We start from the raw sequence: 16,884 nt of genomic DNA, 5'->3' as shown, positions 1-16,884 counted from the left end.
AAGCCCATGCGCAGCAACAAAGACCCAACGCAGCCAAAAATAAATTAATTAAAATGAAAATGTGATCTCCATTGTTAATTTTGCAATAGAAGGTTTTTTTCACTTTAAAGCAAAATTCTAAGCTGCAAACTTTTCTGATGGGCTACAAATAGGCTACAAATATCTTTCTCTCACTCACTCACAAATTCTGTCAGACCATATTAAGATCTATTAAGAGCCCAGCATTAGTAGCCAAGAATACAAATTTTAATGGATGCAGAGCAAAAGCAGGTGCAAAAATATTTCAGTGTAGCTTTCTTCTGTCTATGCTGGAGTCCCTGCTCAGGACTTGCAGCTACCCACAGAAAATGGCATCTCAGAGGAGCCGAAAAACTAAATTTTTGCTAAAGCCACTGTCTTTTAGACTCAAGTCTCATACCACCATTCTGAAACATCATTCACTAACAATCTATATCCTTCTACTTAATAATGTTTACCAACATTGGGCTTTTCTGATTCTTAAACTAAACCTGGCATCACAAAGCCACTTTCTTATCTGTGAAAAATAAACAAAGTTTGAGTCCAAGTCCCTAAACAAACATTTCCGCCGCTAGCTTTTCAGCATTGTATGAAAACCATTTCCTTACATAAGCCTACTAGGATTCTGCATTTTGGTTCAAAAATATTGGCTTTTCAAAACTGTATAAGTTCAAAATGGGAGATATGTGGCTCATCAGGAGCAAAAAAGAACTTGGGTTTTTTTTTAATCAACAGTAAGCATGCTATTAGTTAAAGAGTGTGGGTTCTGACTGCCAAGAAAGCTAATGTGATCTTGGAATGAATCAGTAGAAGTATAGAATAAAAGATATGGAAGTCCTGCTCCACTCCATACCAATCAGAATATGCCTATAAAATTGAGTCCCACACTTTAAGAGACAGGGAATTAAACTGAAGAATATTCAGAAGTGACACAAAAACTAGCTCATATGAGCAACAGGAAGTAGGTCTGTTTAGCTTAGAGAAGAGGACTCAGGGGAAATATCATGGGTAACTTCAAATATCTCAAAGGATATTTGAAAAAAGGATATTGAAAAAACTGAGTTAGTATTTTTCTGTATTATCTCAGCAAACAGAAGCAGTAACAAAAGGAGACAGGTTTTCACTACTATGAAAACTACTAAAACAGAAAAGAAAGCCTCAAAAGGCATGTTTTATCATTAAGGCTACCTAAGTGCCAGGGACATATAGATGGGATCCAAGAAAAATGGGTAGATGCAATAATATTTTTTAATCCTTCCAAACCCTGAGATTCTATCATTCCATGCTTGTATAAATTCCTCCAAATATTTGAACCTATAGTATTAAAAATCATTATATGTACAAGAAATTAAGAGTTAGCACTGAACTTTTATCTCACCATATTCAGACCAAACTCATGTAACAATAATCTATTAAGCCAAGTAACAGCACTTACTTTTATTTGCACATTTGATGAAGTATTTGACTAAGCTACTGATTTCTTGCATCTTTTTCTGCCTGGTGGCTTGTGTTGAGGTTGATACATTTGGTTTTGCTGTTCTCAGACATTCCGTTTCTTTCTGAATATATTTCTGTAAAACTCTTCAAGAAAGTGCAATGTAATTTCAGAAACTCATTAAATACTTAAATTATTATAATAGTTTCAAAAAGTCCTTCATGCCATCATAAAGAGCATTGTTTAAACCACATTGCTTCAATCAATGTACCAGCTATACAAAACAATTACATTTCTTTTTTAAGGCCTAAGCCCTCAACACCAATTTAAAGTCTGGCCTGCAAAGCTCTTAATCTATAACCTCCAGGATTTTCTATTGCTTTCTTGCCTGCTTTCTCATTTTATCACTAAAAGCTTGCAATGCTATTAGGGGCTCTCAATTCTTTCTCAACTCTGTTACTCTGTACATGACCTATCTCTTTCCTAGGCAGTTGGTAATGTCTCTAGCCTTTAAATGAAGCCTGCCTATAAGATATTCATGATTAGCTGGGTACGTCAGGTGCATATTTGGCCTACATGATCAGCTTATGCAAAACAGTATTCATCTTTAGATAACTATATTTGTGGTATTTGAAATAAAGTAAGTAACCAGAGGAAAAGAAGTATATATTTTTCATGTTATCTACAATGATATTTGCAATGGTCTATCTAGTATCAAATAAGAGCTAAAAAATAAAATAGATTATCTGTTCTAAACGTTCAAGAACAATACTCATATTTCCCCTTGACTGAAAATGTTCTTTCAAGTTTATCAGTATTCTATATTAATTTAAAATATTTTATTCATCTTTCCTAAGTCTTACAATCTATTTCTAGTTATAAATGGACTTCGTAATTGAAAATTATGTCTTAATGTAAAAAGCATCAATTCTGTTTGCCACTCCAGTTCAGCAATGAATTGTGTCTTTCCAATGCCAGAGTTTTGTGTTTGTTAACTGCATTCATATAGAGTTTTTCTAAAATTCCTTTTTACTTTTTTATTATAGTTTAACATATGGCAGTGACTTAGAGAAATATTTAAATATATCAAAGTAACAATAAAGGACTTGATATAACTTACTTTTATGCTCTAATTTGAAATAAAGTCTTATGAATGAACTGGTATGAATGAAATTCTCTCTAATCTTGAGTGAAATATGTCTAAGACATTTTATTGAACAAATGATTCAAAAATTTTAACTTTTTCTATATGAACACCCTTTAAAAATTATATTTCAGATAAATATTGAGCGCCAATTTCCTATGCAAGGCACAAGGGTACAAAGGGAGCAAAGTTAAATTAGACCTACATACACAAAAAGAATCACAAGAGAAATAAAAATGAAAAAGAAAAATAAAGACAGTAAAAAAATTTATAATGGAATACCTAAAAACAGCATCCCAATTCAAATATTTCCCTTGTTTGGAATCTGAATGCTGATCTAAATGTTGAACGGTTTCAGGATCCTGAATCAGGCGCTTAAATTTCTCAACCTCTTTCTGAAAATGAAAAAAGAACAAAATAATGAGTTACCAATCACACATTTGTTTCAAGGAAAGATTAAATTTAAGTAATTTACTACCCTTCGTTCTGTAGCTCTATCATGTTCTAGTTGACGGCAGCAAATAAGCAGATCATTAAGTGCTAGACTCATGATTCAGAATTTCAGAAAACACATCATCTGTAAAAAAAAAAATATATATATATGTAAAATTATTTCAGACTGTGGTATTAATATATAGTTAGATCTAACTGTATAGCTAGAGGCATACTATAATGCACAATGATTTTTCTTAATACTTCCATATTTAAATGAGATTTTCTTAGAATATATCAAAACAAAGCCTTAACATGCAAATGTGTGTTGAATGTGTAGCAGGATAAAAATAAGTAAGGTATAATTTACTTTATTTTTCTGAGATCTCTTCTAAGAAGAGGATCTCTTAGAGGAGAGACCTTTTCTTCTTCTAAGAAACATGACATTTAAATTGAAATATAAAAGATGAAAAAAAGGCAGCCAGGCAAAGAGTAAGGAAAATAGCACTTAAGGATTTAACACTGTCTGAACGATTTAAAAGGACCCTTTCTTATACGTAGTGACTTGCCACTTTCCTGAGCCAAAAGCTTAAATTGCTTATGCTTTGGAATGGATATGTAAGAGGTTATCAGAGCTAGTAAGCCTTGCCTAGCACTTACATCTCAACTGGCTTTATGGTTCTCATTTAATACATAAAAGTAGGAGAAAAATGATATTATTGTTATAAAAGGAAACGAAGGAAATTATATGCTATAGTGATATACCTTGCAAATGTCAAAGGTCAACTATATTTTATATATCTTAATGCCACTGCAGTAGACCTCCTCCTTTTAGATTTTCTGATATAATCAAACCTTCCTTTGATAAACTTAAAAAAAAAAATCTTTCAAGAAAAGCATTGTTTTAGTATTTCTGAGCCTTTTTACAAAGAAGCTTCACTTTTGTTACTATGTTTATAAACAAGGAAAAAATGTACGTCTGTCTATTATATCTACACTACATATATATCTCAAGAGGAAACAAAGGTGGGCAAAGTCCTTTCCCCATCCATCCACATAAATTCTACTCAATCTTTCAAGATCAAGTATATTACTCTGCCCCTGCTTAATCTCACAGAATCTTAAAATTGGAACCAACTGACAGACCATGTCCAATCTTCCTACAAAGGAAGAAATCTCTCCAACAAAATTATTGACCTCTATTTGAACACTCTCACTTAGAACAAACTTCCTAGTAAGATTACCTATTTTATTGGCAGATAGCTCTAATTCTCTTCTCCATTTATATCCATAAGTCATTCTGATTCTTTTACCCCTATAACAACCTCCTTTTCTATGCTGTAGAATACAGGTCATTATTTATTTGATTGCCTTTTTCATTTGATTGTATACCTCTTGAAGACAAGGACTGTCGTTTTTACTTTTCCATTCCTTATAGTTGTATCTAGAACTCCTCTCCCTTCTTGCTCAATCTTAGTTTAAAGGCTTCCTGAGTCAATAAGGAAAATAAAATTGGGATTCTAACCAATGAAAACACCTTAGCAATATCCAAAGAACCGTAAAGGCAGGCACCTATATTCTTTTTTTTTTTTTTTGCGGTATGCAGGCCTCTCACTGTTGTGGCCTCTCCCGTTGCGGAGCACAGGCTCCGGACGCGCAAGCTCAGCGGCCATGGCTCACGAGACCAGCCGCTCCGCGGCATGTGGGATCTTCCCAGACTAGGGCACAAACCCGTGTCCCCTGCATCGGCAGGCGGACTCTCAACCACTGCGCCACCAGTGAAGCCCAAGCACCTATATTCTTAATATGTTATTTGTAGTGTGAAAAAAAAATGCATGTTTACTGAACATGTGACACTTCCAAGAAGTGACAGCCCTAAACTTTTTTTTTAAGCTGTGGCTTTTCTGAACTTGCTTTTCCCCTTATCCAATTCTCAGAGATTGATTACTTTCAAGAAAACAAAACAGTTCAGTATTATCTACATAAACAGGAAATGTTCATTCACTGCGACAAGCAACAATATTTACTGGGCAACTACTATGTGTGAGGTACTATGTTAGGGGTAGTTAAGACACATAATGAACTAAATAGACACAAATCCTATCCTAATGGAGTCATGACTAGTGGGGAAGAATGACAATAAACAAGTACACTGATAAATCAATGCATAATTCCAAATTGTGATATATGACTCAAAGGAAGCAAATATACATTAGCAATGGAACGGATCATTTTTTATAAACTATCAAGGAAAATGTATCAGAGGAAGTTACAATAAAGCCAAGGTCTGAATGAACTGGTGCCAATCATAGAAAGAGTTAAAGGACCAACATCTTAGAGAAGGAAACTAGCACAGCCAAAGGGTCCCAAGATGAAAAAATGCAAAGTATGTTGGAGGAACTGAAAGATGGCCAAAGGAACTAGAGAGTAGACAGGCAGAGTAAGAGTGTCACCAGATAAAGTTGAATTCAATTAATACATTAATCCACAACGATTAAGATTCTACTCCCAACCATGCAATTGGCATGGTACATGTTTCCTAGGTAACAGCTTCTGAACTGGAAAATCCGTTGTTCCTTTTCGGATCTCAACCAAGATGGTCCCTTTGCAGAATTTGACAATGATGCTTATAATACCATCTTCCTAGATCTAATTCTACCTGTAGCATGCCATTCTTTTCTAACGGTAAGAGTGTGGAGTCTGTGGTCAGATTGTACTAGTTCATAACCTGGTTCTGCCACTTACAAGCTGTATAACCTTGGGCATGTTAGCTAATCTCTCTAAACCTCTGTCTTCTCAATGATAAAATGAAAAACAATACTAGAACTGAACTAGATCTTCAAAGAGTTATTTATTGTAAGGATTCGTGTCCATGTTTAACACTGCCTGGGACATAGAAATTGCTCAATAAATGTTAGCAGTTATCATTATTCCCTTCCTTTCTGTTTCACAAGTCTCTTTTGATGGTTCTTTTTCCACCCACACCTGAAAGAACATCCTTGTCTCCTTACTTCTCACTGTATGTTCTCACAGTAGGATCTCATCCATTCCTATGACTTCAACACGTGAAAAATGCCCACATCTATTTCATTCAGTGCAGGACCTCACTCTTGAGCTTCAGGAACCTTTTACACGTTGTGCCTTTATATGCGTTTTCCCTTCTGTCTAGAAGGTTCCTATCACCCTCCAGGACAATTTAACACTGCAAGGTCTCACCGCAAACAGAATTGATTCTCCCAGGCTACGTTTCTACAGAACCTCATCCACTCCTCTACCACCACAATCCTCTTCTATCACATTTTCATTCTTAATTCTAATAGTCTTGTTACTTATCCGTACCTGATAAAAGCAGCCACCAACGCTCTTGAGTGTTCACCACAGGACAGGATTATCACAAGGAAGACAGTACAGCGAGGTCACACAGCTAATTGACTCGAACTCCGGGAGTGTGATACCAAAGCCCATGCTCTTAATCACGAGACTGTAGTTTAAGCCCAAACCAATTGCTCGCTGATTAAAACTACTAATTATGAGAGGGGAGAAAAAGATGATTACTCAAGCCATCTAGTTACATCTGGACACGGGAAGGGTACGCGCACGAAGGTTCAATTCTGGGCATTAAGAAGCAGCTTCAAGGCTAAATCGGCTGGAGCAGGAAGGGTGGGCGGACGAGAGCGATAAGGGCAGTGGGCTGGGCAAGATGAGGTGAAGAGAAGGAGTGAGTCTGAAGGCCAGGACTGAACGGGTCAGATACGACTGAACTCCCCAACGCAGAAGCCACTGCGCTGCTTCCGCGCCCCTACCGCTGGACTCGGATAGCCAAGGCGGAATCTCTGGAAGCGGCGATGGCCGAAGCCTAGAATCCCGCTCAACTCGCCTCCCTCACGAGCCGAGCCTGCTGTCCACGCACTATTTCGGCTTCCGGATCAAACCTGGCGTGACCACGCAGCGTGCGTCTCCGTCGGAAGCAGTAAGGCAGACGGGCGCCCGGACACTGTCTGCCCATGCGCGCCAAACGCTACACTCTCTCAGCTCCCAGCACTCGCACCCCCAAAACGACGGGCTCACCTTAGGAAACGCGCCTGCTCCTTGCCCGCCAATGGCGTGCAACCGCTGCGTTCGCCGCTCGCACTGCCCGCCAATGGCGTGCAACCCTGCCTTCGCCGCTCGCCCGCTAGCTCGGGCTCCGGCTCACTCGTCCCGCCTCCTCGCCCCCTTCAGCCTCACCCGTCCAAATATGAGGACGGATATGACGACAGTTCGAAGGAGAACCAGGCGGGTTTCATTTCGGCGCCTTTCTTTCTCCGGCGGAAGCGATTGGCTGGCGAGGAGCTAAAGAGGCGGGACAAATCGCCGCGGGTTTAGTGCCGCCACTGGAACCGGGAGATGCGGCGCAGGAGCTGTCGCTGTGTTGGCTTTTACCTGGGTCTCGTCTCTTATTGCGGTTCCTTCTGCGCCTTCGATCATGCTGTTACCTTCGGACGTAGCCCGACTGGTATTGGGTAAGCGCCGACGCTGGAGGGAGGGGTATTGAACCAGGCTAAGCAGGACGGAAGGACCTTTGGGGCCAAAGGTTTTCCTTGGGTGGGGAAGCTTTGGGGCTTTGCCTCCCCGCCTGCAAATTCAGACTGGAGGTGAATCTTTTTCAGTCGGAGGCTCGGGTGGTTTAAGCTTCTTTGTGTGTGGATGCTCCTCTCTTCCGAGGCTCCGTGGCGAGGGGAGGCTGAAGAGAAGCTCGGGGTGAAACACCTGAGGCCCGGATCCGGTGGGAAAATCAGGCCTGCACACTTAATTAGGATCCCTGCAAGGGGAGTTGCCTATGTGATGGATGGACTGCGTTCTTCAGCCTTGGGCTCACTTTCCCGTGTCAGAGCTGGGACCGAATTAGGAAAAATAAGAACTTCCCCAGCCACCCAGCTTTGTAGAAGGACCTTCTTGACGGCCTTCTCATAACTAGCCCTTAGAACTACGAATTTGGGACAAATGGGGTGATCTTCCCTCTCTATCCCCCACCCTCCCGCAAGAAGCCGTAGAGTGTAGAGGTTTGAAATGCCAGTTGCATACTTTAAGACAGCAGCAATTCCTGTTCTTTTGATTAGCAAGAATTTTCACAGGGGAAATGCCTTCCAGTTAAACATTTTCTAGTCCTAGTTAGTTTTTCCTCAATTTGAAAAGAATTAGTAACACTGCCAGTTGTCAGGCTGTATTGTCTGTGTGGGAAACGGGTTTTGTTGTTTTTCCCCTGAAAGAATAAAGAGGATTGTACTGCTGGGAATGAGAGCCACATAAATCTCAAAACCGGAGCCAGTGATTTACAGACATCATATGTGAATGGTAAATGGTAAACATCTGTGATAAAACTTCCCCTGGCATCCACGGCCATTACTACCATTATTTTATTGCCAGAAAAATCCATTTCGTATTCCATTTTAAGTACTCAGCCCTGTCCAAAAAAAATGGCTTTTGTGCACAGGCTCTTGATGAGCACATTTTGCAGAAAACATTAGAAGGTAATGGTTCAACCATATGTTTTTGGAGAAAATAATGACTTAAGTTTAAACTAATATTTTGTTAATGTTTGGTTAATCTTTTGTGCACTTTATCAGAACTGAATATCAACAGTTAACCTACATCATCTAAGGAAAAAGCTAGCTATCTTGTAATTGTTATATTAATTAGGATTATATGTAAACAGATCCAAAGTAGACTTTCACAAAGTTCACAATAACATTGACATACTTTATTATGGGTAGCTGTCCTGTGCATTGTGGGATGTTTATCAGCATCCCTGGCTTCTATCCATTAGATGCCAGCAGGACCCCAGTCCCCACCCCCACCCAGTCGTGAGAATTAAAAAAGTGTCCAGATATTGCCAGTATGTTTCCTGGAGGGCACGAACCACTGGTCTTAAGAAAGCAGTACGATTTTCTAACTGGAATAATTTACACCAAACTTGTATTTATTCTCCACAAACCAGCTGCTTTCCTAGACTTCCTCCTTTTTTTTAAATGGATAAAAACTACAGAGATTGTTTCTTACCCTAAAATCCTTATTTGTCATTCACATTCCATTTTCATTGCCACCAATCCTAGCAGTATGCATCCCATTACTTCTCTTTTGGACTGTTGTCATGGCTTCTCATATGGTCTTGCAATTCATCTTATTTACTGTTACAAAAATCTGCCTAAAGCATTCACACTACACCTCCAATTCTGAAAGTTGAAAGAGTTGTGCACTTAAAAAAATTTCAAGTTGTGCGAAAAAATAATACCAAAAAAAGCAAATCTCCCCACACTCACCACTCTTGCTTTTTTCATTTAGCATTATCATATCAACATGGAGATCTATGATCACACAACTTAGTGGCTTAAAATATTAACAGTTTTATTATTTGCTCATGTTTCTCCTCCTGTCAGTACTCCCTCCCTCTCAGTACTCCTTCAGCCCCTCTCATTGTTGGCCCGTTTTCTTCATTATGTCCTTTCAGCAAATCTTTGGGTGGTAGTATGTTCCAGGCACTGTGCCAAATGCTAAAAATCGAGTTCTCCCCTTAGAGTTTACATAATTGGGTTTTTTACCCTTACCCACACACACCAAAACATTTTCCCCACCTCACATTCTATCTAATGCTCTATCTATGTCACCCTTTCACAAGTCAGATTTATTCAAAGAATAAGCTCTACTTAGTTGCTCTATTTCCTCACTTAGCTTTCATTCTTCAACATACTGTGCTAACTTTCGTACCTCACTACTCCACTTAAATAGCCCTTGCTACTCCGCTACATCCAGCTATTTCCTTGCTGGAATTTCTTTAAATATTGTACAGGCCAAACTACATCAAAGTGTTGTTGCCTCTGGGCCACCAGTTTTGGTTTTATTAGTATGTCATACAAGGTGCTCTGTGGAACTGATCCTACCCATCTCTCTTGTTTGATCTCAACTTTTCAACATAGGCCCTATGCTCCAGGCATACCAAACGACTTGCAGTTTCTGCAGATACTCTTCTTATGTATTTTGTTCTCTCTGCCTGCAATGTTTTTCTCCCCTAGTACACTTGTATTCAAGGTTCAGGTCAGTTGTAATCTCTCAAACTTTTTCCAGCAGGTACAGTTAGTACTTTCTCCTTACATGCTCTCATGGCATTGTGGATTACTTCTGTCATACTTTTACCATGTTTTATTGTAGCTTTGTGTTTACTTACTTTTTTTTTTGGTAAAATAAAACATAACAAAATTTAACCATTTTAGCCATTTTTACAGTTCTGTGACATTAAGTACAATCACATTGTTCTGTAACCATCACCATCATTCACCTATAGAACTTCACCTTACGAAAATGAAACTTACTTTTTTGTCCTATGTAGTATTCTTAATCTGGGATTAATGGACAGGCTTCAAGAGTTCTGTGAGCCCCCAGACTATCTATAAAACTTAATGTATAGGTGGGGCATTTTTTTTATGGGTAAAGTATCCAGAACCTTATTTAGATTCCCAAATATGTTTGTTCCTTTCTGTGTGAGTCAGCATCCATTCAGGAAAACTGAAAGTAATCTGAGTATTTAACATGGAGGGATTTAATGAGGGTATTGGTTACACTGGTGATAGAAAAGCTAAGACAAGCTGCTTACATGAGCCAGCTCAGAGAGTAGCAACAGCAGGAAACCACTCTGAGAATCAGTAAGACAAGGAGAGATGAAACCCAGAGGCTGGTTTCACTGTGGAAGCTGGAAGGTAGACTTTGGTGTGGGAGCAGTAGTAGAGGAGATTCTACCATGGCAAAGAGGAAATGGAGGAAAAAAACATGGCTGCTTCCAACTGCCCTCCAATCTCCAGCTGGTGCTTCCCATTGATTGAACCCAACCAGAAGCTAGCTGACATGGAGCCCAGGAAATTGCCTGCAGGGGCTCAGGTTTCCTGTCCTACAGGGCAGAGCAGGGGAAACAGGAAGAGTAGATTTGAAGGCAAACAACCAGGACTGCCATACCTACGAAAGTTGAAGAGCCACTGGTTCTATTCACCTTTATATCACTAAGATGTAGATATTTAATAAATATTTACAAAAGTGTAGCTGTGATCATGACCTTCCCCTTTGTACTGAATAATATCTGTCATTTTTTTCAGATTCTGTTTATTCAGATTCTATTATTTATTCATAATAATGTCATTGCTGACATTTACAACATTTTATGGTCCTTACCCATTCTGTCTTTTCAGCTGTATTTCCAGCTGTTCTCCATCATATACCTAGTTCTTCATCCAAAACAGGCATGTTCTTCAAACATGCTCCATATGTGCTTTCCATCAGCTTCGTTGGGATTCCCCTACTGTCCTTCACTATTTGTCTCTTCCTTGAAACATGCATAGTATTCCCCAGTCTGTTAATACTTTCTCTAGCCCCTATGAAGTAACTCCAGTTGTCTTACCACCTTTCCTTATATTACAGTTATTTGCATGTATATCTTTTGGGTCCTTGTAGATTATAGCTTCTTTATAGAGAGATTTTCTTTGTTATTTGTGGATTTAGTAATATAAAGCACTGCAAGTTAAGTATAAAGCACTGCAAGTTAAGTCTTCCCAAGAATTATTTACATTTTTTAAAGATCTTAAACTACTGATATTTGGGGGAAATTATTAGAATATGTGAAGGAAATATTTTCATGTAGGGAGGTTTGCTGTCTCTTGCTTTCTTCATCAGGTGTATCTCTCTTTATCTTTCCCTCTCTATAAATAGGAAGAAGAGAGGGCAGACTGTTGGCATCCTAGGTCCTAAAATTCAAAAACCCTAGATATAGCTAGGATTTTGTCTTTCCTTCTCTTTTTCAATTATGTTTTCCCTTCAGTCTATTTTGTTACTCATTACTACCTCCACTGAAAAGCAGGCAGAGGACAATATTAAGAAAAAGGGACATTCAAATTACCTATTTGAACATTGTTCAGTAAGTTTACACAAAAGATGTAGTTATTTTAAAGGTTTTTTTTTTTTTTTTTTTTTTTGCGGTACGCGGGCCTCTCACTGCTGTGGCCTCTCTCGTTGCGGAGCACAGGCTCCGGACGCGCACGCTCAGCGGCCACGGCTCACGGGCCCAGCCGCTCCGCGGCACGTGGGCTCCCCCCAGACCGAGGCACGAACCCGCGTCCCCTGCATCGTCAGGCGGACTCTCAACCGCTGCGCCACCAGGGAAGCCCTAAAGATTTTTTTAAGGAATAAAAAGGAGAAACAAATTAAACTAATTTTGATTGAAGACTATTTGTATTATTGTAATAAAAGATAATTGGCCCCTATTGTGTATTTTCATTGTAACATTTTATATTTAGAATAATTTGTACCTAAAATTTCCCCCATTATTCTGATTGAGAATTGGTTACAATCAGGTACTTAATGATGATAAATAAGCTTTTCGTAGGCAAATAACTGGTTAACTGTAAGTGTAATAATAAATGAGCATGAAAGCAATCACCTGTTGCTTTACCACATTATTTTGGAACTTCCCAGACAAAAGTAAAGCAGAATACATCAAGTCTAATCCAAAATGGGGATTCTAGATAGCCCAAAGGTGGGCATTTTTTTTGAGAGCAGAAGAGTTATATCAGATATTGCTATTTAAAAATGTATCATAACTTTTAAACACTGTTGTAGAAGCAATCTAGCCTTTTAACAAAGGCTTTTCTCAAATGTATACTATACAAAAGTATAATATCTTACGAGAAGCCAAAAACTATCTGGTCTTCGTTGATTCCTTTTTTTTTTTTTTTCGGCTGCGCCGCTAATTCCCTGACCCTCGGCAGTGAAAGCACAGAGTCCTAACCACTGGACCACCAGGGAATTACCACCATATTTTTCTAGAAAGGTTAACTGCATATCACTATATTCTGTCTTGGGCAGCGTTTCTCAACCTTTATTTCGTTATCGTACTCTTAGGAAGTATTTTTAGACTTTTTTTTCCCCTAATTGCCCCTTGCATGAGATTTTAATGTTACAAATATATTGTTTATATATTGTATGTATATCTGTGATTTATGCATAAAAAGAGTTATATTTTATTCTTTCCTCTTCCTCCCCAGTACCAATTTTCACCCCCTTGGGACTATGTCATGCATTTTGAGAATACTTGGTCTAGAAAAAAGCAAATCTACGTTAAGGAATTAGATTTCATAACACCAGCTGTTAGAAGTCCCAAGTGGTTGTCAATATATCTGGGGTGATTAGTACTTTTGAAACTTTCTACCATGAAAAGAAACTGTTTGGGGTCTTCAATTTAAGTCTTGAAGCATGTAAAGAAAAAGCTCCAACTGCCCTGATTCCATGAATGATTCTAGTGATTTATAGACATTTAAAATTCTAACTTCATGAAATCCTAGTGGCAGCTGACTTACTTATTCCAAATAATGTAACTGTTAGAAAGCCAGTCATAAAAAATGATTTCTTTTCAGCTGGCTGTAGTTTTATTGGGGTTTATATTGGGTTGTTTATTTGTGAAAAATGAAAAAACAAGGAAAATAGCAGTCTATCTTTGATCCACATTGAAAGTGATTTTATATTTTCAGTGAAGGGGATATTGAAGTGGTAGTATCTGAAGTGAAAGGTTTCTTCTGATTTCTAAATGCTTTCTCACACTCCGAACGACAATGTCTTTGGTTTTTTTTTTTTTTTGTATGTTTGTTTCTCCCTGTAGCATTGATTAGCAAGAGGTTGGAAAACTGATTCATCAACTATGAGTACAAACTGGTGAATTGGTTCCCAAATCCCAGGTAGGGCATTCCCTAAAATGGGATGACAATTTCCTTGCCCTTTTCTTTTTATAATGCTCATATATAATAACTTTGTAGACCCTCTCAATTTTTTGACTTGAAGGGCCTGGTTGAAGATATCATTCCAGGTGAAGAGGGTAGACCTTTATAATTTTAAAGTTGGGAAAGACCTTAGTAATAATTGCCTTAGTAGTTATTAACTATTATACCAACACCAAAGTAAATATACTACAAAGGGAATCTAGTATCCAGTAATAGGATTTCGGTACATAGGGAATTCAAAAAAAGATTCTCTGAGGAAGTGATAATTACAGTAGACCTGAAGGATGAGTTGGAAAAAAAAGAAAAGGAAAAAAAATAAAGAATGAGTTGGAAGTAGCTAGGCTAAGAAAAGATAAGCTGCCCAAGCAAAGGCAATAAAGTATACAGTAGCCTTGAAATAAGAGCATTTATGTATTGAAAACATGCTCAACATCAGTAATTATTAAATAGAAATCAAAACTACAATGAAGTACCCCTCACATCAGTCAGAATAGCCATATTAAAAAGTCTACAAATAACAAATGTTGGAGAGGGTGTGGAAAAAAGGGAACCCTCCTACACTGTTGGTGAGAATATAAGTTGGTGCAGCCACTATGGAAAACAGTATGGAGGTTCCTCAGCTAAAATTAAAGTTGCCATATGATCCAGCAGTCTCCCACTCCAGGGCATATAAACAGACAAAACAATAATTCAAAAAGATACATATACCTGTATGTTCATAGCAGCACTATTCACAATAGCCAAGACATGGAAACAACCTAAGTGTCCATCAACAGATGACTGGATAAAGATGTGGTACGTGTATATAATGGAATACTACTCAGCCATAAGAAAGAATGAAATAATGCCGTTTGCAGCAACATGGATGGACGTGGAGATTATCATACTAAGTAAAGTAAGTCAAAAAGAGAAAGACAAATACCATATGATATCACTTATATGTGGAATCTAAAGTATGACACAAATGAACCTATTTACAGAACAGAAATACTCTCAGACATAGAGAACAGACATGTGGTTGCAGGGGGGAGGAGAGGATGGATTGAGAGATTGTTGTATAAACAACAAGGTGCTACCATACAGCACAGGGAACTATATTCAATATCCTGTGATAACCATAATGGAAAAGAATGTTTTAAATGTGTGTGTGTGTGTATTTATTTATTTATGTATAACTGAATCACTTTGCTGTACAGCAGAAATTAACACAATATTGTAAATCAACTATATTTCAATTTTTAAAAAAAGCATTCATGTATTCGTGGAATTGAAAGACCGGTTTGGCTAGGAAAGACGGAATGACAAGACATAAGGCTAAAGAGGAAATTAGGATATAAAACAAGTAGAGCCTCATATGACATATTAAGAATATAGGATTGTTTCTCATTGAGATATAATTCACATACCACAAAGTGTAAATTTCAGTAGTTTTTAGTACATGTTGTGCTACCATCACCATTATCTTAATTCCAGAACATTTTATCACCCCAGAAAGAAACCCCATACTCGTTAACAGTCACTCCCAATTTCTCCCTTTTCCCATCTTCTGGCAACTAGTAATCTACTTTCTGTCTATAGATTTGCCTGTTCTGGACATTTCATGTAAATATGATTATACAGTATGTGGCCTTTTATGTCTGACTTCTTGAATTTACCAGTGTTTTCAAGATTCATCAATGTTTCAACAAGTATAGATAATTCCTTCTTATGGCTGAATAATATTCTGTTGTATGGATATACCACATTTTGTTTGTCCATTGATGAACAGTAGCTTGTTTCCACTTTGGGGCTATTATTAAAAATGCTGCTGTGAACATTTGTGTACAAGTTTTGTTTGGGCATGTGATTTCAGTTCTCTTAGATATATTCCTAGGAGTGGATTAGCTTGGTTGTATGGTAATTCTATGTTTACTATTTTTGAGAACTTAACATATGGTTTTCAAAAGTGGCTGTACCATTTTATGTTCCCACCAGCAATATATGAGGTTTCCAATTTCTCCACATTTTTGCCAATACTAACTACTGTCTTTTAATTCTAGGTATCCTAATGGGCATGAATTAGTATATCATTGTGCTTTTGCTTTTACATTTTCCTAATGACCAACGAAGTTGAGCCTCTTTTCATGTGCTTATTAGCAGTTTGTGTATCTTCTTTGGAGAAAGGTCTGCTCAGATCTTTTGTGCATTTTTTAATTGGGTTATTTGTCTTGTTATTATTGTCTTGCAAGAGTTTTTTTTAATATATTCTGTATTCTGGTCCCTTATCAGATATATGATTTGCAAATATTTTCTTCCATTTTGTTGGTTGTCTTTTCACTTTCTTGATAGTATCTTTGGAAGTACAAAAGTTTTTAATTTTGATAAAGTTCAGTTTATTTTTTTCTTTGGTTGCTTATTCTTTAGATGCCATATGTAAGAAACCATTGTCTAATCTAAGGTCAAAAAAATTTACACCTGTGATTTTTTTCTAAAAGTTATAATTTTAGCTCTTATATTTAGGTCTTTGATTCATTTTGAGTTACTTTTTGTATTTAGCATGAAGAAAGGGTCCAACTTCAGTTTTTTGCAGGTGGCTATCCAGTTGTCCCAGCACCAGCTGTGAAAAGACTATTCTTTCCCCCATTGAAGTGATGTGGTACTTTTCTAAAAACTCAATTGACCATAAAAGCTTAGACTGTTAATTCTGTTCAACTGATCTACATGTCTATCCTTATGCCAGTACACAGTTATCTTGATTACTATAGCTTTGTAATATGTTTTGAAATAGGTAAATGTGAGTCCTCCAGTTGTTTTGTTTTCGAGATCGTTTTGCTACTCTGTGTCCCTTGTATTTCCTTACAAATTTTAGGATCAGTTTATTTATTTCTGCAAAAAAGGCAGGTGGGGTTTTGATAGGGATTGTGTTGTGTGTGTGGGTCAACTTTGGGAGTATTGATATTCTTCAGGTCCATGAACCCAAGATATCTTCCCATTTATTTAGTCTTATTTAACATCTTTTAATGTTTTCTAGTTTTAGTGTACTCTTATTTTGTTAAACTTATTTCTAAGTATTCTTTTTAATGTTA

General features: G+C 37.6%; 2 protein-coding genes across 6 annotated transcripts in view; one reads left to right on the top strand and one right to left on the bottom strand.

The window, feature by feature from the left end:
• The window catches only part of ATM (ATM serine/threonine kinase), a 140,456-nt gene extending 133,203 nt beyond the window's left edge, over positions 1 to 7,253 (bottom strand). The window contains exons 1-5 of one of the 3 annotated variants that reach the window (XM_089915491.1): positions 7,098 to 7,253; positions 6,369 to 6,552; positions 3,076 to 3,174; positions 2,880 to 2,992; positions 1,454 to 1,599 (exon numbers count right to left, since the gene is read on the bottom strand). In XM_089915491.1, coding sequence (XP_089771617.1) covers positions 1,454 to 1,599; positions 2,880 to 2,992; positions 3,076 to 3,147 — 331 coding nt within the window. In that variant the 5' untranslated portion in view covers positions 3,148 to 3,174; positions 6,369 to 6,552; positions 7,098 to 7,253. Of the gene's footprint in view, positions 1 to 1,453; positions 1,600 to 2,879; positions 2,993 to 3,075; positions 3,175 to 6,368; positions 6,808 to 6,832; positions 7,065 to 7,097 lie in introns of those variants that run through there. The other 2 variants (XM_089915493.1, XM_022561583.3) reach the window with 2 other exon arrangements.
• A 139-nt stretch (positions 7,254 to 7,392) lies between these two features.
• NPAT (nuclear protein, coactivator of histone transcription) overlaps positions 7,393 to 16,884 on the top strand; it is a 61,591-nt gene continuing 52,099 nt past the window's right edge. Inside the window, exon 1 of one of the 3 annotated variants that reach the window (XM_089915506.1) lies at positions 7,393 to 7,531. In XM_089915506.1, coding sequence (XP_089771632.1) covers positions 7,495 to 7,531 — 37 coding nt within the window. In that variant the 5' untranslated portion in view covers positions 7,393 to 7,494. The remainder of the gene's footprint in view (positions 7,532 to 16,884) is intronic. The other 2 variants (XM_022561586.3, XM_089915508.1) reach the window with 2 other exon arrangements.

This window comes from Delphinapterus leucas, chromosome 7, assembly GCF_059928025.1.
Source record: "Delphinapterus leucas isolate spDelLeu-1000000601 "Yukka" chromosome 7, BTC_Dleu_Yukka2, whole genome shotgun sequence".
In the NCBI taxonomy this organism is placed as follows: Eukaryota; Metazoa; Chordata; class Mammalia; order Artiodactyla; family Monodontidae; genus Delphinapterus; species Delphinapterus leucas.
This window is presented reverse-complemented; position numbering and strand designations above follow the sequence as displayed.